The sequence below is a fragment of the Anolis carolinensis genome, chromosome 5 (assembly GCF_035594765.1).
Source record: "Anolis carolinensis isolate JA03-04 chromosome 5, rAnoCar3.1.pri, whole genome shotgun sequence".
Classification (NCBI taxonomy): Eukaryota; Metazoa; Chordata; class Lepidosauria; order Squamata; family Dactyloidae; genus Anolis; species Anolis carolinensis.
In genome coordinates, this window is record NC_085845.1 from 205778595 (window position 1) to 205796094 (window position 17500).

The window sequence follows — 17500 nt, forward strand, 5'->3', positions numbered from 1 at the left end:
CTTGATCTGAAATGTGTTCTCCACATTTATATAATAATAATAATAATAATTTTATTCTTATACCCCGCCCCATCTCCCCGAAGGGACTCGGGGCGGCTTACATGGGGCCTTGTTTAGAAGACATGAAGGCATTCCTTTGACCTTGAGTTCCCAGCTTCTTGGCAGCAATTCTTAGCGATCGTCTAGGGAGTTTGGTTCTCAGACTCAACCTTGTGTCTCTGTCTAATTGGACTTTCTCCTGATCACTTTCTGAACCACCTGGCTGTTGTTGACTTACTCTGCCCTCCTCCTCCTCCTGTTCTGAGAGCTGCGAAAGCTCACGCTGATCTGAAGCCTGTGTTATCTCATCTTGATTGCTTCTTGGCAGGGGGTTGGACTGGATGGCCCATGAGGTCTCTTCCAACTCTACTATTCTGTGATTCTATGATTCTATGACGGCCAGCTAGCTCATCCTGGCTGCCTGCCTGCGGCATTCTCTGCCGTTCCTGCTGCCATTCCTGCTGTCTAACATTTTCAGTTTCAGAGTGTGAAAACCCAAATCCACCTTCATCATCAGACTGAACCACAACACTCTCTTTCTCACTCTCATCCATCCATCCTCCTCCTCTCTATTCCTCCTTTTCCACCTTCCTTCCTTCCTTCCCTCCTTCCCAGGTTCCTTTACTGTTCAGTTTTTAATCCTATTCTAATATTTCTATGTTTCTTCTAATTTTTAAATTATGCATTGTATTGTTTTTTCCCCATTAGCCAGTTTGGGTCTCTTTTCAGAAATAAACCTGGTGCTGTTTCCTCCCTCCGTGTCTCCTTCTCTCTCTTCTTCTTCAGGGAACATCCTGCTCCTGGCCGGGCGAGAGGCCTCTTCTTCATCTTCATCTTCCTCCTCCTCCGACCGCCTGATGCTCATTGACTTTGAGTACAGCAGCTACAACTTCCGGTGAGACCCGGGACCGGAGCCTCTGGGTCTCTTTCGCTTGGAGAAGAGAAGGCGGAGATCGGCCTGGACTGCCCTTGGCCTCTCTTCCGCCTCGGTGACTCTGTCACTGACTCTGGTCATATCTATCTTTGTTTCTTTTATTCTCTTCCCCCCAAACCAGGGGCTTTGACATTGCAAACCACTTCTGCGAATGGATCTACAACTATGCGCATGACCAGTGGCCCTTCTACAAAGCCACCCCCGAAAACTACCCCAACCGCCTCCAGCAGGTTTGTTGTCATTTGTTTACATGGCGTCATCCCAGTTGTCGTGCCTTCGAGCCCTTTCTGGCTTATGCAACTCTCAAGCAGGACTGTCCATAGGGTTCCCTGGGGCGGAGAGAGAGCGAACATAATTTTGTGTTCAGAAAAGCAGACAGACAGATAGATAGATAGATGAGAGAGAGAGAGAGATTGAAGATGGAGATTGAACGGATAGATAGATACATAGATGAGAGAGAGATTGAAGATAGAGATGGAACCGAAAGATAAATAGATAGATGAGAGAGAGAGAGAGAGAGAGTTTGAAGCTAGAGATAGGACCAAAAGAAAGGATGGATGGATGGATAGATAAATAAATAGGTAGATAGAGAGAGTTTGAAGATAGAGATGGGACCAATGGATGGATGGATGGATAGATAGATGATAGAGCTAGACTGAAGATAGAGATGGGACCAAAAGATAGATAGATATATAGATAGACAGATAGATAAGAGAGAGTTTGAAGATTGAGATGGGACCGATGGATGGATGGATGGATGGATGGATAGATAGATAGATAGATAGATAGATAGATAGATAGATAGATAGATAGATCGATAGATAAGAGAGCTAGACTGAAGATAGAGATGGGACCAAAAGATAGATAGATAGATAGATAGATAGATAGATAGATAGATAGATAGATAGATAGACAGACAGACAGATAGATAAGAGAGAGTTTGAAGATCGAGATGGGACCAATGGATAGATGGATGGATGGATAGATAGATAGATAGATAGAAAGAGAGATAGACAGACAGACAGACAGATGATAAGAGACTGAAGATAGGGATGGGACCAATGCATAGATAGATAGATAAGAAAAAATTTGAAGATAGAGATGGGACCAAAAAGATAGATAGATAGATAGATAGATAGATAGATAGATAGATAGATAGATAGATTATAGAGATAGATAGATGAATGTATAGATAGACAGACAGATAGAGAAATAGAGACTGGACCAATAGATAGATGGATCGATACATACATACATAAGAATAATAGAGTATACAAACAAGTTTTTTAAAAGTTACATGTTTTAAAAACCACATCTACAGTGTTCCCTCCCTCATTGCGGGGGTTACGTTCCAGGACCACCCACGAAAAGTGAAAATCCGCAAAGTAGGGACACTATAGTTGTGTTGTGTGCAAGTAGCGTCTCTGTCCCCTCCTCGCCTCTTGAGCACGCGCATGTGCGTTTCTGGGATGTGTAGTTTTGTTGTTTTGTCCTAGGCCGAAATTTCATTACCCTTTTATATATATATAGATTTTATTGCTTATTAAAAACTCACGAAAAGCGAACCGCGAAGTAGCGAGGGAACACTATCTGTATCCTACTGCAAAGGCTGCAACTCAGTACCTGTTTAAAATGAGGATTGTAAACCCAAAAAGGAAAACACCTGAGTGAATACACTCACAAGAGCAAGAGCCTTCTTTTGCAGCTGCATTTCATCCGGTGCTACTTGGAAGAGGCCAAAGGGAAGAGCGAGCCTTTGTCGCCCGAAGACCAGGAGCGCACGGAGGAGGAGATGCTGCTGGAGATCAGCCGGTCAGTGTGGTCATCAGTGTGGTCATCATTGTCCGCAGGGGAAGAGAGAGGGAGGGAGGGGCTGCAAGGGATTGTTGTTGTTGTTGATACGCTTCCTCTTCTCTCTCCAGGTTCGCGATGGCATCGCACTTCTTCTGGGGCCTGTGGTCCATCTTGCAGGCCAAGATCTCCACCATTGAGTTTGGCTACCTGGTGAGTGGGGCACAATGGGGAACATAGTAATACAGTAGAGTCTCACTTATCCAACATAAACAGGCCGGCAGAATGTTGGATAAGCGAATATGTTGGATAATAAGGAGGCATTAAGGAAAAGCCTATTAAACATCAAATTAGGTTATGATTTTACAAATGAAGCACCAAAACATCATGTTATACAACAAATTTGGCAGAAAAAGTAGTTCAATACGCAGTAATGCTATGTAGTAATTACTGTATTTATGAATTTGGTACCAAAATATCATGATATATTGAAAACATTGACTCCAAAAATGCATTGGATAATCCAGAATGTTGGATAAGCGAGTGTTGGATAAGTGAGACTCTACTGTAATAATAATAATAATAATAATAACAATAACAACTACCCCGCCCTATCTCCCTGTGGGGACTCAGGGCAGTTCACAACAAACAGAGGCAAACATTAAATGCTGTAAAGTGCAATCAAAAACATAAACGGCCGTAACTCAAAGTGAAACATATTAAACATCAACATCAAGCAATAGTGAAACATTACAACAAATTAGGCATGACATAACTAAAATTACGCTTTAACAAACATTAAAGACAAGACTTGGAATTAGGACTGATAAAGGATTAAAGAACAGTGTGTTGTCAAAGGCTTTCACAGCCAGAATCACTGGGTTAATGTGAGTTTTCCAAGCTGTATGGCCATGTTCCAGAAGCAGCCCGGAAAACTAACAGCAACTCAGATTAGACAACAATTTAAAAACCAAAGCGTCTGGACAGAATGCTTCTGGAACATGGCCAGACAGCTTGGGAAACACACAACAACCCTGTGAACCCGGCCATGAAAGCCTTCCTTTGACAAAACACCGATTCAAGAGACAAAAGCAAGACGTAAATAAGAATAACAACAACAATAGTAAAAGAACGTGACCGCAGCACTAGGTATCCTTGAGTTTCTGGCTTTGAGGAGAAAAAGGAGTCGGATCCTCTGGATGAGCAGAAAACAACCCCCTCCTCCAGCTGTAAGGAGGGCTGGGTCTTGTCCTCTCTCAAGAACAGCCTTAAAACAACGTGGTCAATAAATGAAACTGCTTTACTTCAGCAAACATAAAGAACATCACATGCAGTTGTATAATGCAAAAGAAAGCAAAGAAGTCTCAAGGCAAACACAGTTCTTAAGTCTGATAAATTCCCAAATCAAGCAGCAGTCTTACTTCAGACAAAGAAACAGCCATAAATCCTTAGGAGCAGTTTCCCAGTTGCAGACTCGAAGCAGGCACAAGGGGAGTGAAGCCTTAGGCATTAGAGTCAGTTTGTTACCAGCAAGAGCTGGCTGCACCTGCTTCTGATTTATAACTCTGAGTTCCCCCACGGCTTCTAGGGCGGTTCCCAATTACTCAGCTGCATTTCTGGCAGATATTCTAGCAGAACGGCATCTCTGCTCTGTTTCCTTTCGCCTTTCCTGAAATGTGTGTACTTGCAAGAGCTCCTCCTCTGATTCCAACTCCCCCTGTGATTCCTGAATACTTTCCTGCTCCCCTTCCTCTTCTGAAGATGAGGAATCCCTAACAGTGCTGCAGTCGTGTCCACTTGTTATTGTTGCTGTTGTTATTTATATTTTGCTTTCATCTCTTGATTGTTTCTAATCAGATAGTCGTCTGTTTGAAAAGCTTGGACTGTGTCTTCCTTCTTGGCAGAAGGGGGTGGGACTGGATGGCCTTTGGGGGTCCCTCCTGACTCTTTTGATTCCAATGAACTCTTAAAAGCAGGCTGTTTTTCCTGCGGCCAGTTCCAACTCAGAATATCACCCTTATCATATTTATTTACATCCCACATTGGAGATACAAAGTGGCTCACAAAATGAAACAAAAAACCATGCCGTTTAAGATATATACAATGTACAAATCTTAACTTGGATGTAAATATATTGCAATAGAGTTTAACAAAATGGAATATGCTTTCAGAGCAGAGCCTGGGTTCTTTTCCTTGTGTCTGTCTATGTGAGAGAGATGCTTTTCCTGAGAGTGACCACTAGAGGGCAGGCCTGGCCAAAGGCTGACCAGACTGACCGGAGCAATGCTTTTGTTATCTGCTGGATTTTAATGTATTGTTCGTTATATTGTTTTGTTTATTGTTGAAATGTTTTAAGTTTTTGTCAAATATGTTGTGTCGTTGTTGGGCTTGTCCCTGTTGTGAGCCACCCCAAGTCCCTTTGGGGAGATGGGGCGGGATATAAAAATAAAGTTTATTATTATAATATTATTATTATGGTGTGTGACCAACGCAATAAATTCACCGGCTGTTAGGAATTGTGGGAGTTGCAGTCCAAAACACCTGGCCTTCCTTGTCTCTCTCTCAGGAGTATGCCCAGTGCCGCTTCGAAGCCTATTTCCAGCAAAAGGCCACCTGCCAGTGACCCATGGCCCTTTGGCCGGAACCAGCTGGACATCTGACCGCTCTGCCTGGACGGAAGGGACCCTTCTGCTGCTGGACCAAAGCCTCTCTCTCTCTCTCTCTCTCTCTCTCTCTCTCTCTCTCTCTGTCCATTCATTCTCTTCCTTCAAAGGCAACAAGGGTTGGCTGGCCAGCCCTTGACCTTTGGGGTCAAAACGGCTGGACATCCCAAGACGCTGCCGTGGAGCCTCCAGGCTTGAATTTTGCATCACAAGGAAATGGGACTAAAAGGGAGCAGATCTACGTGGGCATCCACACTGGAGAACTAATGCAGTCCGGCACCCCTTTTAAACTGCCAAACTCTGGGGCTTTGTAGTTTTGGAAACCACACAACTCCCAGGATTGCATAGCATTGAGCTCGGCAGTTAAAGCGGTGCAAATCTGCGTTCGTTCTGCAGTGTAGATGCACTTCTCCAAGACCCCATCTACACTGGAGTGCAGTTTCGGAATGCAAATGTACATTAATATAATCCATGCCCGGCGCAGTTAAAGCGGCATTCCTTGCAGTGTAGGTGGGGCCCAAGGATGCTGGGATTTGTAGTTCGCAGCTAGAGCTTGGCATCATGGAAGAGGGGAAGTTGTCATTGCACATGAGCTTCTTCTTCTTCTGCAACAGCAGCAGCACAACGAAGGTGCCTTTGCCCCATTTGCACTCGTGTCTCTCCGTCCAGCTTTTGGGGCCTCGTTCTGCTGCTGCAACGGCACAAAAACAACGGCCGCGCAATGTATCTCCTGCCGTCACCAATAAACGCCTGGCGCTTGCTGCCACCAGAACCTTCCTTCCGCCTGCCGTGGTTCCTTTGCATTATTTCGGTGCTCAAAGCATGAAGGCCCCATTGACTTGAATCTCATGCAATGATGGGCAACTTTTTGCGCTTGGTGTGTCAAAATTCACCAAAAAACCTAGCATGACTTGGGTGGTGTGTCACTTCGAGAAAAAAACCATAATTTCACAATATATATACAGTAGAGTCTCACTTATCCAACATTCGCTTATCCAACGTTCTGGATTATCCAACGCATTTTTGTAGTCAATGTTTTCAATACAGTAGAGTCTCACTTATCCAACATAAACGGGCCGGCAGAATGTTGGATAAGCAAATATGTTGGATAATAAGGAGGCATTAAGGAAAAGCCTATTAAACATCAAATTAGGTTATGATTTTACAAATTCAGCACGAAAACATCATGTTATACAACAAATTTGGCAGAAAAAGTAGTTCAATATGCAGTAATGCTATGTTGCAATTACTGTATTTACGAATTTAGCACCAAAATATCACGATATATTGAAAATATTGACTACAAAAATGCGTTGGATAATCCAGAATGTTGGATAAGTGAGTGTTGGATAAGTGAGACTCTACTGTACATCGTGATATTTTGGTGCTAAATTAGTAAATACAGTAATCACTACATAGCATCACTGCCTATTGAACTACTTTTTCTGTCAAATGTGTTGTATAACATGATGTTTTGGTGCTTAATTTGTAAAATCATAACCTAATTTGATGTTTAATAGGCTTCTCCTTAATCTCTCCTTGTTATCCAACATATTCGCTTATCCAACGTTCTGCCGGCCCATTTATGTTGGATAAGTGAGACTCTACTGTAGTTTAAATAACAAAAAATATATAATTGTAATATATAACTGTATTTAATAAATCAAAAACTATTTACTACAGTTATTTCCATGTACAACAATCCACGGTACCTCTTGCAGTTTCCACGCTGATTTCTCTCGGTTGTAGTTTCAATGTAGTCATGAATAATGAATAATATAATAATAATATAATAATAATAATATACTACAATAATGTAATGTGCATAATTCCCATGGAATAAACAACAAAACCACTGGACCAAATCACACCAAATTTGGCCAAAAAAGACATAGTCATCCAATCAATCTGCATACGAAAGCGTGTCAGCAAAAATGGCTAGGCATGTCAGTGCTGACACGCGTGTCATAGGTTGGCCATCACTGATCTAATGCTTGGTCACCTTTTTGGGGGGCTCAACGACCTTCCCGACATCAGGACGCACATTAGATTTGTGTTGTGGACGCACCGTCTTTTAGTATCTCTTCTAGTCTTTTTGCTTCCCAATCAAAGATTAGAAGCGAGATTAAAAATACAATAGTTTAAGTCTGCAATCAAATGAGTGCCACAACTGACTGGTTTTTTTTAAAAAAAAATTATTCAAATTTTCTTGCATGTATAAACATTAAAAAGGATGGGATAAGTGAGAAGTGGGATTTGGAGAAAAGAAAAAGAGAAAAAAAACACACACACAAGATACATAACTTAGGTATTAAAGGGATTAAATTGTCAGAGTAATACGCAGCGTAGCAGCAGTTGTATGTTGTCAATGGAGCGCAGAAACGAAGAGACGTCAGAAACGATGTTAAAAATATATACAAAGTTTTACTACATAAGACAAAACAGACTTGCAGACGAACACAGGCTTGGCTTTCACTCTAGGCAGACACAAACTCAGAACAGAGCAAGATCTCAACTGACGCAATCAGTAATGTACAAACACACTTGACTCTGGACACTCCCCAGGTTCCAGCCACACATCAAGGTCAACACAGCTTCTCAGTCATTAACTCTTTACAGACTATAGCATACTCTGGATGATGCAACCTGTATGCAATACATGCCAGACACAAATTTCATTTAAACACTACCAATACACAAAACCCACATTAACATAAATGGGATAGTAGGAAATAAAAAGTTCTGTTTGGTCTTCCGCTTTCTATCCTTTGTGGTTTGATTTTCATTTCTTATTTTTATTCCTTTTATAATCTGGACTAGTTCCAAATATCCTTTCTCGGGTTTTTCCTTTTGCTTATTTTTCCTTTGACTTTTTCTTATATTCTTCATATTTTCCCCAGTCTGTTTGTTTTATTGCATTTCCTCTACTTACTTTCATTAAGTATGTTAATTTATCCATATCGTATATATCGTCCAGTTTCTCCAACCATTGTTGTTTTGTTGGGAGTTCTTTTTGTTTCCAGTATTTCGCAAAGATTATTCTTGCAGCTGTCACTCACTGCGTAGGTGAATATGATGTCCTCGTTCTGATTGAAGTTTATTGTGTTCTCCGATAGTCCAAGTAAATAAGATTCTGGCTTCATTGGGAATGATTTTTGTAATATTTTCTGAATTTCCTCATGAATAATTTTCCAAAAATTTTTCGTTTCTGGGCAAGTCTGGGCAAGTCTACCAAATATGGAAATAAGACCCTTCTTGTTTTTTTACATTTCCAGCATTTGTTTTGGGTGGGTTTTTTTAGGTGTAATGTGCCATCGGTGGAACATTTTAAGCCAGTTTTCTTGTAGGTCTGTGGCATATGTATGCTTTTGTTTTATTTTGCAAATTGTTTCCCACTCCGACATCATAATTTGGCATCCAAAATTTTTTGCCCATTTAGTAGCACATATTTTTACATATTCTGTCTGTAACAGCTGACTGTTTCTGAATCGTGGGTTTTCTAATTTCTGGAGTAGAACAACTACCGTATATACTCGAGTATAAACTGACCCGAATATAAGCCGAGGCACCTAATTTTACCACCAAAACAAAAAAAAAAAACTGGGAAAACATTGACTCCAGTATAAGCAGAGGGTGGTGAATTTCAGAAATAAAAACAGATACCAATAAAATTACATGAATTGAGGCATCAGTAGGTTAAATGTTTTTGAATATTTACATAAAGCTCAAACTCTGATCCAATCATTATTCTCATCTTCAATGTAAATGTGCTTATGTATCCTTTTAATAATAATAGAGTAAAATAATACATGTAATAATAATAATAATAATATTGTCTATCTTGTTTGCTGTGTCATACAATAAATAATAATAATAATAATAATAATAATAATAATAATAATAATAATAACCCCCCCCAGGTGCCACCTTGACGTGGTGGGGGGGCTTAGCTGCTGCAATGATGACTCGGGCTGTGCTGGCGGTAGTGTAACTCCCGGCAGGTCCAACCAAGCCAGAGAGGCCTCAGCTGAGGAGCAGAACCAAGAGCACCTCACCCATTAGCATTATGGAGAATCAAACCCAAACGAAGTCTAGACTGGCTCGGTCGTCGCCCAGGATAAAAAGGACCGCGGTGGATGCTGCTGATTCTGGACATCCATCAACTAGTGAGCTACGGAATCATCAAAACCCAAATGAACAGTCACAGAAGCGGCAGAAATACACAATGCCAGAAAACCGCACAATTATGAAATGCTACTACAAATCTGAACCTCAAAGGCGTGGCTACCAAAAAAGGAAAGTTTTTGACAAAATTGAAGGAAAAGCTGATAAGGAGAAGACCTGGCTCTGGCTCACAAATGGGACCCTGAAGAAGGAGACAGAAGGCCTGATCCTTGCAGCCCAGGAGCAAGACATCAGGACAAAGGCAATTAATAATAATAATAATAATAATAATAATAATAATAATAATAATAATAGAAGACCTGGCTCTGGCTCACGAATGGGACCCTGAAGAAGGAGACAGAAGGCCTGATCCTTGCAGCCCAGGAGCAAGACATCAGGACAAAGGCCATTCAGGCCAAGAGCGAAAAATCAGCTGATGACCCTGTGCAAGGAAGCTGACGAAACCATGGATCACATCCTCAGCTGCTGTAAGAAAATCGCACAGACAGACTACAAACAGAGGCACAACTATGTGGCCCAAATGATTCATTGGAACTTATGCCTCAAGTACCACCTCCCAGCAGCAAAGAACTGGTGGGATCACAAACCTGCAAAAGTATTGGAAAATGAGCACGCAAAGATACTGTGGGACTTCCGAATCCAGACTGACAAAGTTCTGGAACACAACACACCAGACATCACAGTTGTGGAAAAGAAAAAGGGTTGCATGATTGATGTCGCCATTCCAGGTGACAGTCGCATTGAAGAAAAACAACAGGAAAAACTCAGCCGCTATCAGGACCTCAAGATTGAACTTCAAAGACTCTGGCAGAAACCAGTGCAGGTGGTCCCGGTGGTGATGGGCACACTGGGTGCCGTGCCAAAAGATCTCAGCCGGCATTTGGAAACAATAGACATTGACAAAATCACCATCTGCCAACTACAAAAGGCCACCCTGCTGGGATCTGCACACATCATCCGAAAATACATCACACAGCCCTAGACACTTGGGAAGTTTTCGACTTGTGGTTTTGTGATATAAAATCCAGCATGTCTATCTTGTTTGCTGTGTCATACAACGTCATTGTGTCAATAATAATAATAATAATAATAAATAATACAGGAAAATAGACTGAACACAGAATCCCAAGAGAATCTTCTGCTTGAGAATCTGGTGGAGGTTTCTACCAAAGGCTGGATGGCCATCTGTTGGGAGGGTTTGGATTGTTCCTTCTTGTCTGGCATGAGAGACTTGGCCTGGATTGTCTTTGCAGGGTCTCTTTCAATACTGGTTCTATGGGACAGCCATGCACTCCTTGCAGCTGCCTTGGCTGGGCCGTGTTTGCAAACACAGGCTCAAAATAGCCCCAGCGTCCAGCTACGTCCAGTCGGTCAAGGGCCGGAGCAGTCAAAGGCCAGAGCGGCCTCGCAAGTCCCTTTGCCCTCCGGCCATGCCCCGCAGCAGCCTCCTGAGTCCTGTCCTTCCGGCTTTCCTTGGCTGGACACAGCTGGCTGTGCGGCTCCTGGCCTGGCTGACCACCGCCCTCCAAGCGGCCTGGAGGCTTTGTCCGAAGTCTCTCCGGACAGAGGCCCCGGCGAAGGCCCTTCCTGAGCCTTGGGAGAGCTGCCCCGAACTCAGGGTCTACGGAGGGGGTGGCAACGACGGAGGGTGCGGACTCTTCACGGTGTGCACAGACCCCCACAGCTTCCAGGTACGGACTGGCCCGGAGAAAAGACCCCAAAGTGGGCAGTTCCCATCCCTGCAAACTGCCCTTCCTCCAAGGCTAAGGTCAAGGTTGGCAAACAGGTCCCTGAGGGTTGGAACCGGCCAGAAGTGCCCTCCAAGGGACCCTCCGCACTGCAGGACGGATGCCGTTGAACTGCCAGGGCACACGGCTGGGGGATCATGGGACTTGTAGTTTGGTTTTCTTTTTTATCATGTCAGAAGCGACTTGAGAATGTACTGCAAGTTGAATTGGCTGTCTACAGAGACATTGCCCAGGGGACGCCCCAATGTGTGCCAATACCTCAAAAAGCCTGACTTGGCCACAGTGGTCCGTGTCTTAGTTACTAGACATGTCCAAAAAATCGTTTTGAATCGTATATCGGATTTATTTCGGATTGTTCTCGCTTGTTGATACGCGAGATTCTGAGACATTGTCTCACAGCGCAACCAGCAATGTAATTCGAACCATTTTTGGCCCATTCTCTAATTGTCTCTTAATGTTTCGTTAATTTACAAATACAGCAAGGGAATTTCTAGTTTTCAAAGTATCTTTGCACAACTTGCAAGGGCATTGCAAATTTGATGAGGATAGCTCAAGAAATGAGGGCGGGAGAGCCCTGTAAAAGTCCCCTCCCCCCCCCCAGGTTCCTTTTTTTTTTTTTTTTTGGGTGATTGCGCATGCGCGTCTGCCATTTTAGAAACATTTAGAATCAATACGAATTTTCAGAAATATCCGAAATTTTGGGGTGAAAAAATCGGAAATATTTTCTATATTGAAGCGCCAGCATCCTCTACTTTAGAAATGGGAATTGAAACATGTTTTTCATCAATCGGACATGCCTATTAGTTACATCTAGAATGCACTGTGCAATGCGCTCTACGAGGGAGTGTCTTTGGAGATGGTGCAAAGGTCGGCAGCCAGATTAATAACTGGGGCTGCTTATAGGGAGCTCACCTTGCCTGTATTCAAGCCGTTCATCCGGCTGCCAATGAGTTTCCGGGCTCAATTCAAAGTGCAGGTGATGACCGAAAAAGCCCTAAACACTTTGGGTCCAATCTACCTGCGAGACGGCATCTCTTTCTATGAACTGGCGCAGATTTTAAGATCTACCAGGGATTATCTAGATATATAAACTAGCTGTGCCCAGCCACGCATTGCTGTGGCGAAGTATGGTGGTATGGGAAATAAAATACAGTAGAGTCTCACTTATCCAACATAAACGGGCCGGCAGAATGTTGGATAAGCGACTATGTTGGATAATAAGGAGGCATTAAGGAAAAGCCTATTAAACATCAAATTAGGTTATGATTTTACAAATGAAGCACCAAAACATCATGTTAGACAACAAATTTGGCAGAAAAAGTAGTTCAATACACAGTAATGCTATGTAGTAATTACTGTATTTACAAATTTAGCACCAAAATATATTGAAAACATTGACTACAAAAATGCGTTGGATAATCCAGAACGCTGGATAAGTGAGTGTTGGGTAAGTGAGACTCTACTGTATTGAGGAATTGGTGGTAGTTAAGGTAAAGGTTTTCCCCTGACATTAAGTCCATTATAAATGGGTTATATAGCTGTGTGGAAGGGCCTTGAGTCTGCACTGCCATATAATCCACTTAAAATCAGATAATCTGTATTTTATAGGCAGTGTGGAAGAGGCCTAAGTGAGGCCTAACTCTGCCTGTCCCCTGGGCTGAGTGGGTTGCTAGGAGACCAAGTGGGCGGAGCTTAGCCTTCAAACTGGCAGCAATTGGATAAAAAATAATTATTATTCTCCCTCTAATTAGGACTTTATTTTTCTTTTCTTTTTGTTGTATGAACGTAGAGGCATGGATGAGCGGTTGTGCTGCCAAGTTTAGTGTTTCTGGAATGTGCAGTTTTGTTGTTTTGTCCAAGGCTAAAAATTTCAATACCCTTCTATATATATAAAAGAGTGATGGCATCACGGCAATTCACAAAACAACAAAAGTACAGGCCCCCCAACCTCAAAATTTGACAACACAACCCATCATCCACGCCTCAAGGTTGATACAACAAAAAGAAAAGAAAAATAAAGTCCTAATTAGAGGGAGAGCAATAATTTTTTTTTATCCAATTGCTGCCAGTTTAGAGGGCTAATCTCTGCCCACTGGGTTGCCTAGCAACCAAGGGACAGCCAGGTTTCAGTTAGGGGACAGGCAGATTTAGGCCTCACTTAGACTTCTTCCACAGATTATCTAATTTGCACTGGATTATATGGCAGTGTAGACTCAAGGCCCTTCCACACAGCTATATAACCCATTTATAATCTTATATTATCTGCTTTGCACTGGATTATCTTGACTCCACACTACCATATAATCCACTTCAGTGTGCATTTTATTCAGCTGTGAAGACAGAGCCTCATATAATCCAGTTCTGAGCAGATAATATAAGATTAGAAATATACAGTAGAGTCTCACTTATCCAACGTAAACAGGCCGGCAGGATAAGTGAATATGTTGGATAATAAGAAGGGATTCAGGAAAAGCCAATTAAACATCAAATTAGGTAATCATTATACAAATTAAGCACCAAAACATCATATTATACAACAAATTTGACAGAAAAAGTAGTTCCATGCGCAGTAATGCTATGTAGTATTTACAGTAGAGTCTCACTTATCCAACACTCGCTTATCCAACATTCTGGATTATCCAATGCATTTTTGTAGTCAATGCTTTCAATATATCGTGATATTTTGGTGCTAAATTCATAAATACAGTAATTACTATATAGCATTACTGTGTACTGAACTACTTTTTCTGACAAATTTGTTGTCTAACATGATGTTTTGGTACTTAATTTGTAAAATCATAACTTAATTTGATGTTTAATAGGGTTATCCTTAATTCCTCATTATCCAACATATTCGCTTATCCAATGTTCTGCCAGCCTGTTTATGTTGGATAAGTGAGACTCTACTGTACTGTATTTACAAATTTACCACTAAAATATCACAATGAATTTAAAACACTGACTACAAAAACATTGATTATGAAAAGGCAGACTGCGTTGGATAATCCAGAACATTGTATAAGCGAATGTTGGATAAGTGAGATTCTTCTTTAATATGAAATAATTACTGGGATAGAATAATGCAGAACAATATAATCTCTAAAACCAGGACAGTAAATAAACAGGGGAATTCCACACAGGAAACAATCAGGGCCAGCTAACACCTCCCAACAAAGTATTCACATCATCAAAGTCTGGCAAATCCTGTTTTCTCAGGGTCACAGACAGTAGAAGCACATAAAATATCGCAAACAACACCACTCTGAAAACAAGGGAATTCCAGACAGGAAACAATCAGGGCCAGCTAACACCTCCCAACAAAAAATTCACTCAGGGAGGAAACAGCCAGGCTTTAACGCTGCAAGGCCATTACATCCTAATCATTTTTCCTAATTGCAGCATTCATACTTGCCTCCAACAAACAAAAAAACCCAATCAGAAATATTGTATATTCACAACCTTTAGGAAATAATATCTCCTGATGGTGCAGCGTGTTAAAGCGCTGAGCTGCTGAACTTCTGGATCGAAAGGCCACAGGTTTGAATTGGGGGAGCGGAGAGAGCCCCACTGTTAGCCCCAGCTTCTGCCAACCCAGAAGTTCGAAAACATGCAAATGTGAGTGGATGAATAGGTACTGCTCCGGTGGGAAGGTAACGCCGCTCCATGTAGTCATCCCACATGACCTTGGAGGAGTCTACGGACAACGCCGGCTCTTCGGCTTAGAAATGGAGATGAGCACCAACCTCCAGAGTCAGACACGACTGGACTTAATGTCTGGGGAAAACCTTTACCCTTGACCTTAACTACCACCAATTCCTCAATACTTTATTTCCCAGACCACCAGACTTCGCCACAGCAACGCGTGGCCGGGCACAGCTAGTTTATATATATATCTATATATATAAAAGAGTGGTGGTATCATGGCGACTCACAAAACAACAAAAGTACAGGCCCCCCAACCTCAAAATGTGACAACACAACCCATCATTCACGCCTCAAGGTTGATACAACAAAAAGAAAAGAAAAATAAAGTCCTAATTAGAGCGAGAGCAATAATATTTTTATCCAATTGCTGCCAGTTTAGAGGGCTAATCTCTGCCCACTTGGTTGCCTAGCAACCAAGGGACAGCCAGGTTTCAGTTAGGGGACAGGCAGATTTAGGCCTCACTTAGACTTCTTCCACAGATTATCAGATTTGCACGGGATTATATGGCAGTGTAGACTCAAGGCCCTTCCACACAGCTATATAACCCATTTAGAATCTTATATTATCTGCTTTGAACTGGATTATCTTGACTCCACACTGCCATATAATCCACTTCAGTGTGCATTTTATACAGCTGTGAAGAAGGGGCCTCATATAATCCAGTTCTGAGCAGATAATATAAGATTAGAAATATACAGTAGAGTCTCACTTATCCAACGTAAACAGGCCGGCAGGATAAGTGAATATGTTGGATAATAAGAAGGGATTCAGGAAAAGCCAATTAAACATCAAATTATACAAATTAAGCACCAAAACATCATATTATACAACAAATTTGACAGAAAAAGTAGTTCCATGCGCAGTAATGCTATGTAGTATTTACAGTAGAGTCTCACTTATCCAACACTCGCTTATCCAACGTTCTGGATTATCCAATGCTTTTTTGTAGTCAATGCTTTCAATATATCGTGATATTTTGGTGCTAAATTCGTAAATACAGTAATTACTATATAGCATTACTGTGTACTGAACTACTTTTTCTGACAAATTTGTTGTCTAACATGATGTTTTGGTGCTTAATTTGTAAAATCATAACTTAATTTGATGTTTAATAGGGTTATCCTTAATTCCTCATTATCCAACATATTCGCTTATCCAACGTTCTGCCGGCCCGTTTATGTTGGATAAGTGAGACTCTACTGTACTGTATTTACAAATTTACCACTAAAATATCACAATGAATTTAAAACACTGACTACAAAAACATTGATTATGAAAAGGCAGACTGCGTTGGATAATCCAGAACATTGTATAAGCGAATGTTGGATAAGTGAGATTCTTCTTTAATATGAAATAATTACTGGGATAGAATAATGCAGAACAATATAATCTCTAAAACCAGGACAGTAAATAAACAGGGGAATTCCACACAGGAAACAATCAGGGCCAGCTAACACCTCCCAACAAAGTATTCCCATCATCAAAGTCTGGCAAATCCTGTTTTCTCAGGGCCACAGACAGTAGAAGCACATAAAATATCGCAAACAACATCACTCTGAAAACAAGGGTATTCCAGACAGGAAACAATCAGGGCCAGCTAACACCTCCCAACAAAAAATTCACTCAGGGAGGAAACAGCCAGGCTTTAAAGCTGCAAGGCCATTACATCCTAATCATTTTTCCTAATTGCAGCATTCATACTTGCCTCCAACAAACAAAAAAACCCAATCAGAAATATTGTATATTCACAACCTTTAGGAAATAATATCCCCTGATGGCGCAGCGTGTTAAAGCGCTGAGCTGGAAAACCTTGACCCTTGACCTTAACTACCACCAATTCCTCAATACTTTATTTCCCATACCACCAGACTTCGCCACAGCAACGCGTGGCCGGGCACAGCTAGTCTATATATATAAAAGAGTGATGGCATCAGGGCAGCGGACAAAACAACAAAACTACAGGCCCCTCCAACCTCAAAATTTGACAACACAACCCATCATCCATGGCTCTAGGTTGATACAACAAAAAGGAAAAGAAAAATAAAGTCCTATTCCAGGGAGAGGAATAATTGTTTTTTATCCAATTGCTGCCAGTTAGAAGGCTAAGCTCCGCCCACTTGGTCTCCTAGCAACCCAACAAAAAATAATAAAAAACACTAAAAATTAATACAATAAAATACTATAATAACAGAAAATAACGTCAAATAAAAATTACACAACAATTTTTAACCAATACCACCACCACTTCGCCACAGCAACGCGTGGCCGGGCACAGCTAGTATATAGATAGAAGAGTGATGGCATCAGGGCAGCGGACAAGACAACAAAACTACAGGCCCCCCCAACCTCGAAATTTGACAACACAACCCATCATCCACGCCTCTAGGTTGATACAACAAAAAGAAAAGAAAAAGAAAGTCCTAATTACAGGGAG

At 41.6% G+C, this 17500-nt stretch overlaps 3 protein-coding genes across 4 annotated transcripts in view; all 3 read left to right on the forward strand.

Annotated features, from left to right (window-relative positions):
* Positions 1–6204, forward strand: part of chkb (choline kinase beta) — an 18904-nt gene extending 12700 nt beyond the window's left edge. For both annotated transcript variants that reach the window (XM_062981272.1, XM_062981273.1), the window contains 5 exons: positions 826–934; positions 1095–1203; positions 2679–2785; positions 2896–2977; positions 5331–6204. In XM_062981272.1, coding sequence (XP_062837342.1) covers positions 826–934; positions 1095–1203; positions 2679–2785; positions 2896–2977; positions 5331–5387 — 464 coding nt within the window. In that variant the 3' untranslated portion in view covers positions 5388–6204. The remainder of the gene's footprint in view (positions 1–825; positions 935–1094; positions 1204–2678; positions 2786–2895; positions 2978–5330) is intronic.
* Positions 1–17500, forward strand: part of LOC100551841 (C-type lectin BpLec) — a 520120-nt gene that overhangs the window by 51786 nt on the left and 450834 nt on the right. The gene's annotated exons all lie outside the window — the stretch shown is intronic.
* The window catches only part of LOC134299718 (uncharacterized), a 10369-nt gene continuing 3667 nt past the window's right edge, over positions 10799–17500 (forward strand). The window contains exon 1 of the mRNA XM_062983455.1: positions 10799–11303. Within this exon, the coding sequence (XP_062839525.1) occupies positions 10899–11303 (405 nt within the window). The 5' untranslated portion in view covers positions 10799–10898. The remainder of the gene's footprint in view (positions 11304–17500) is intronic.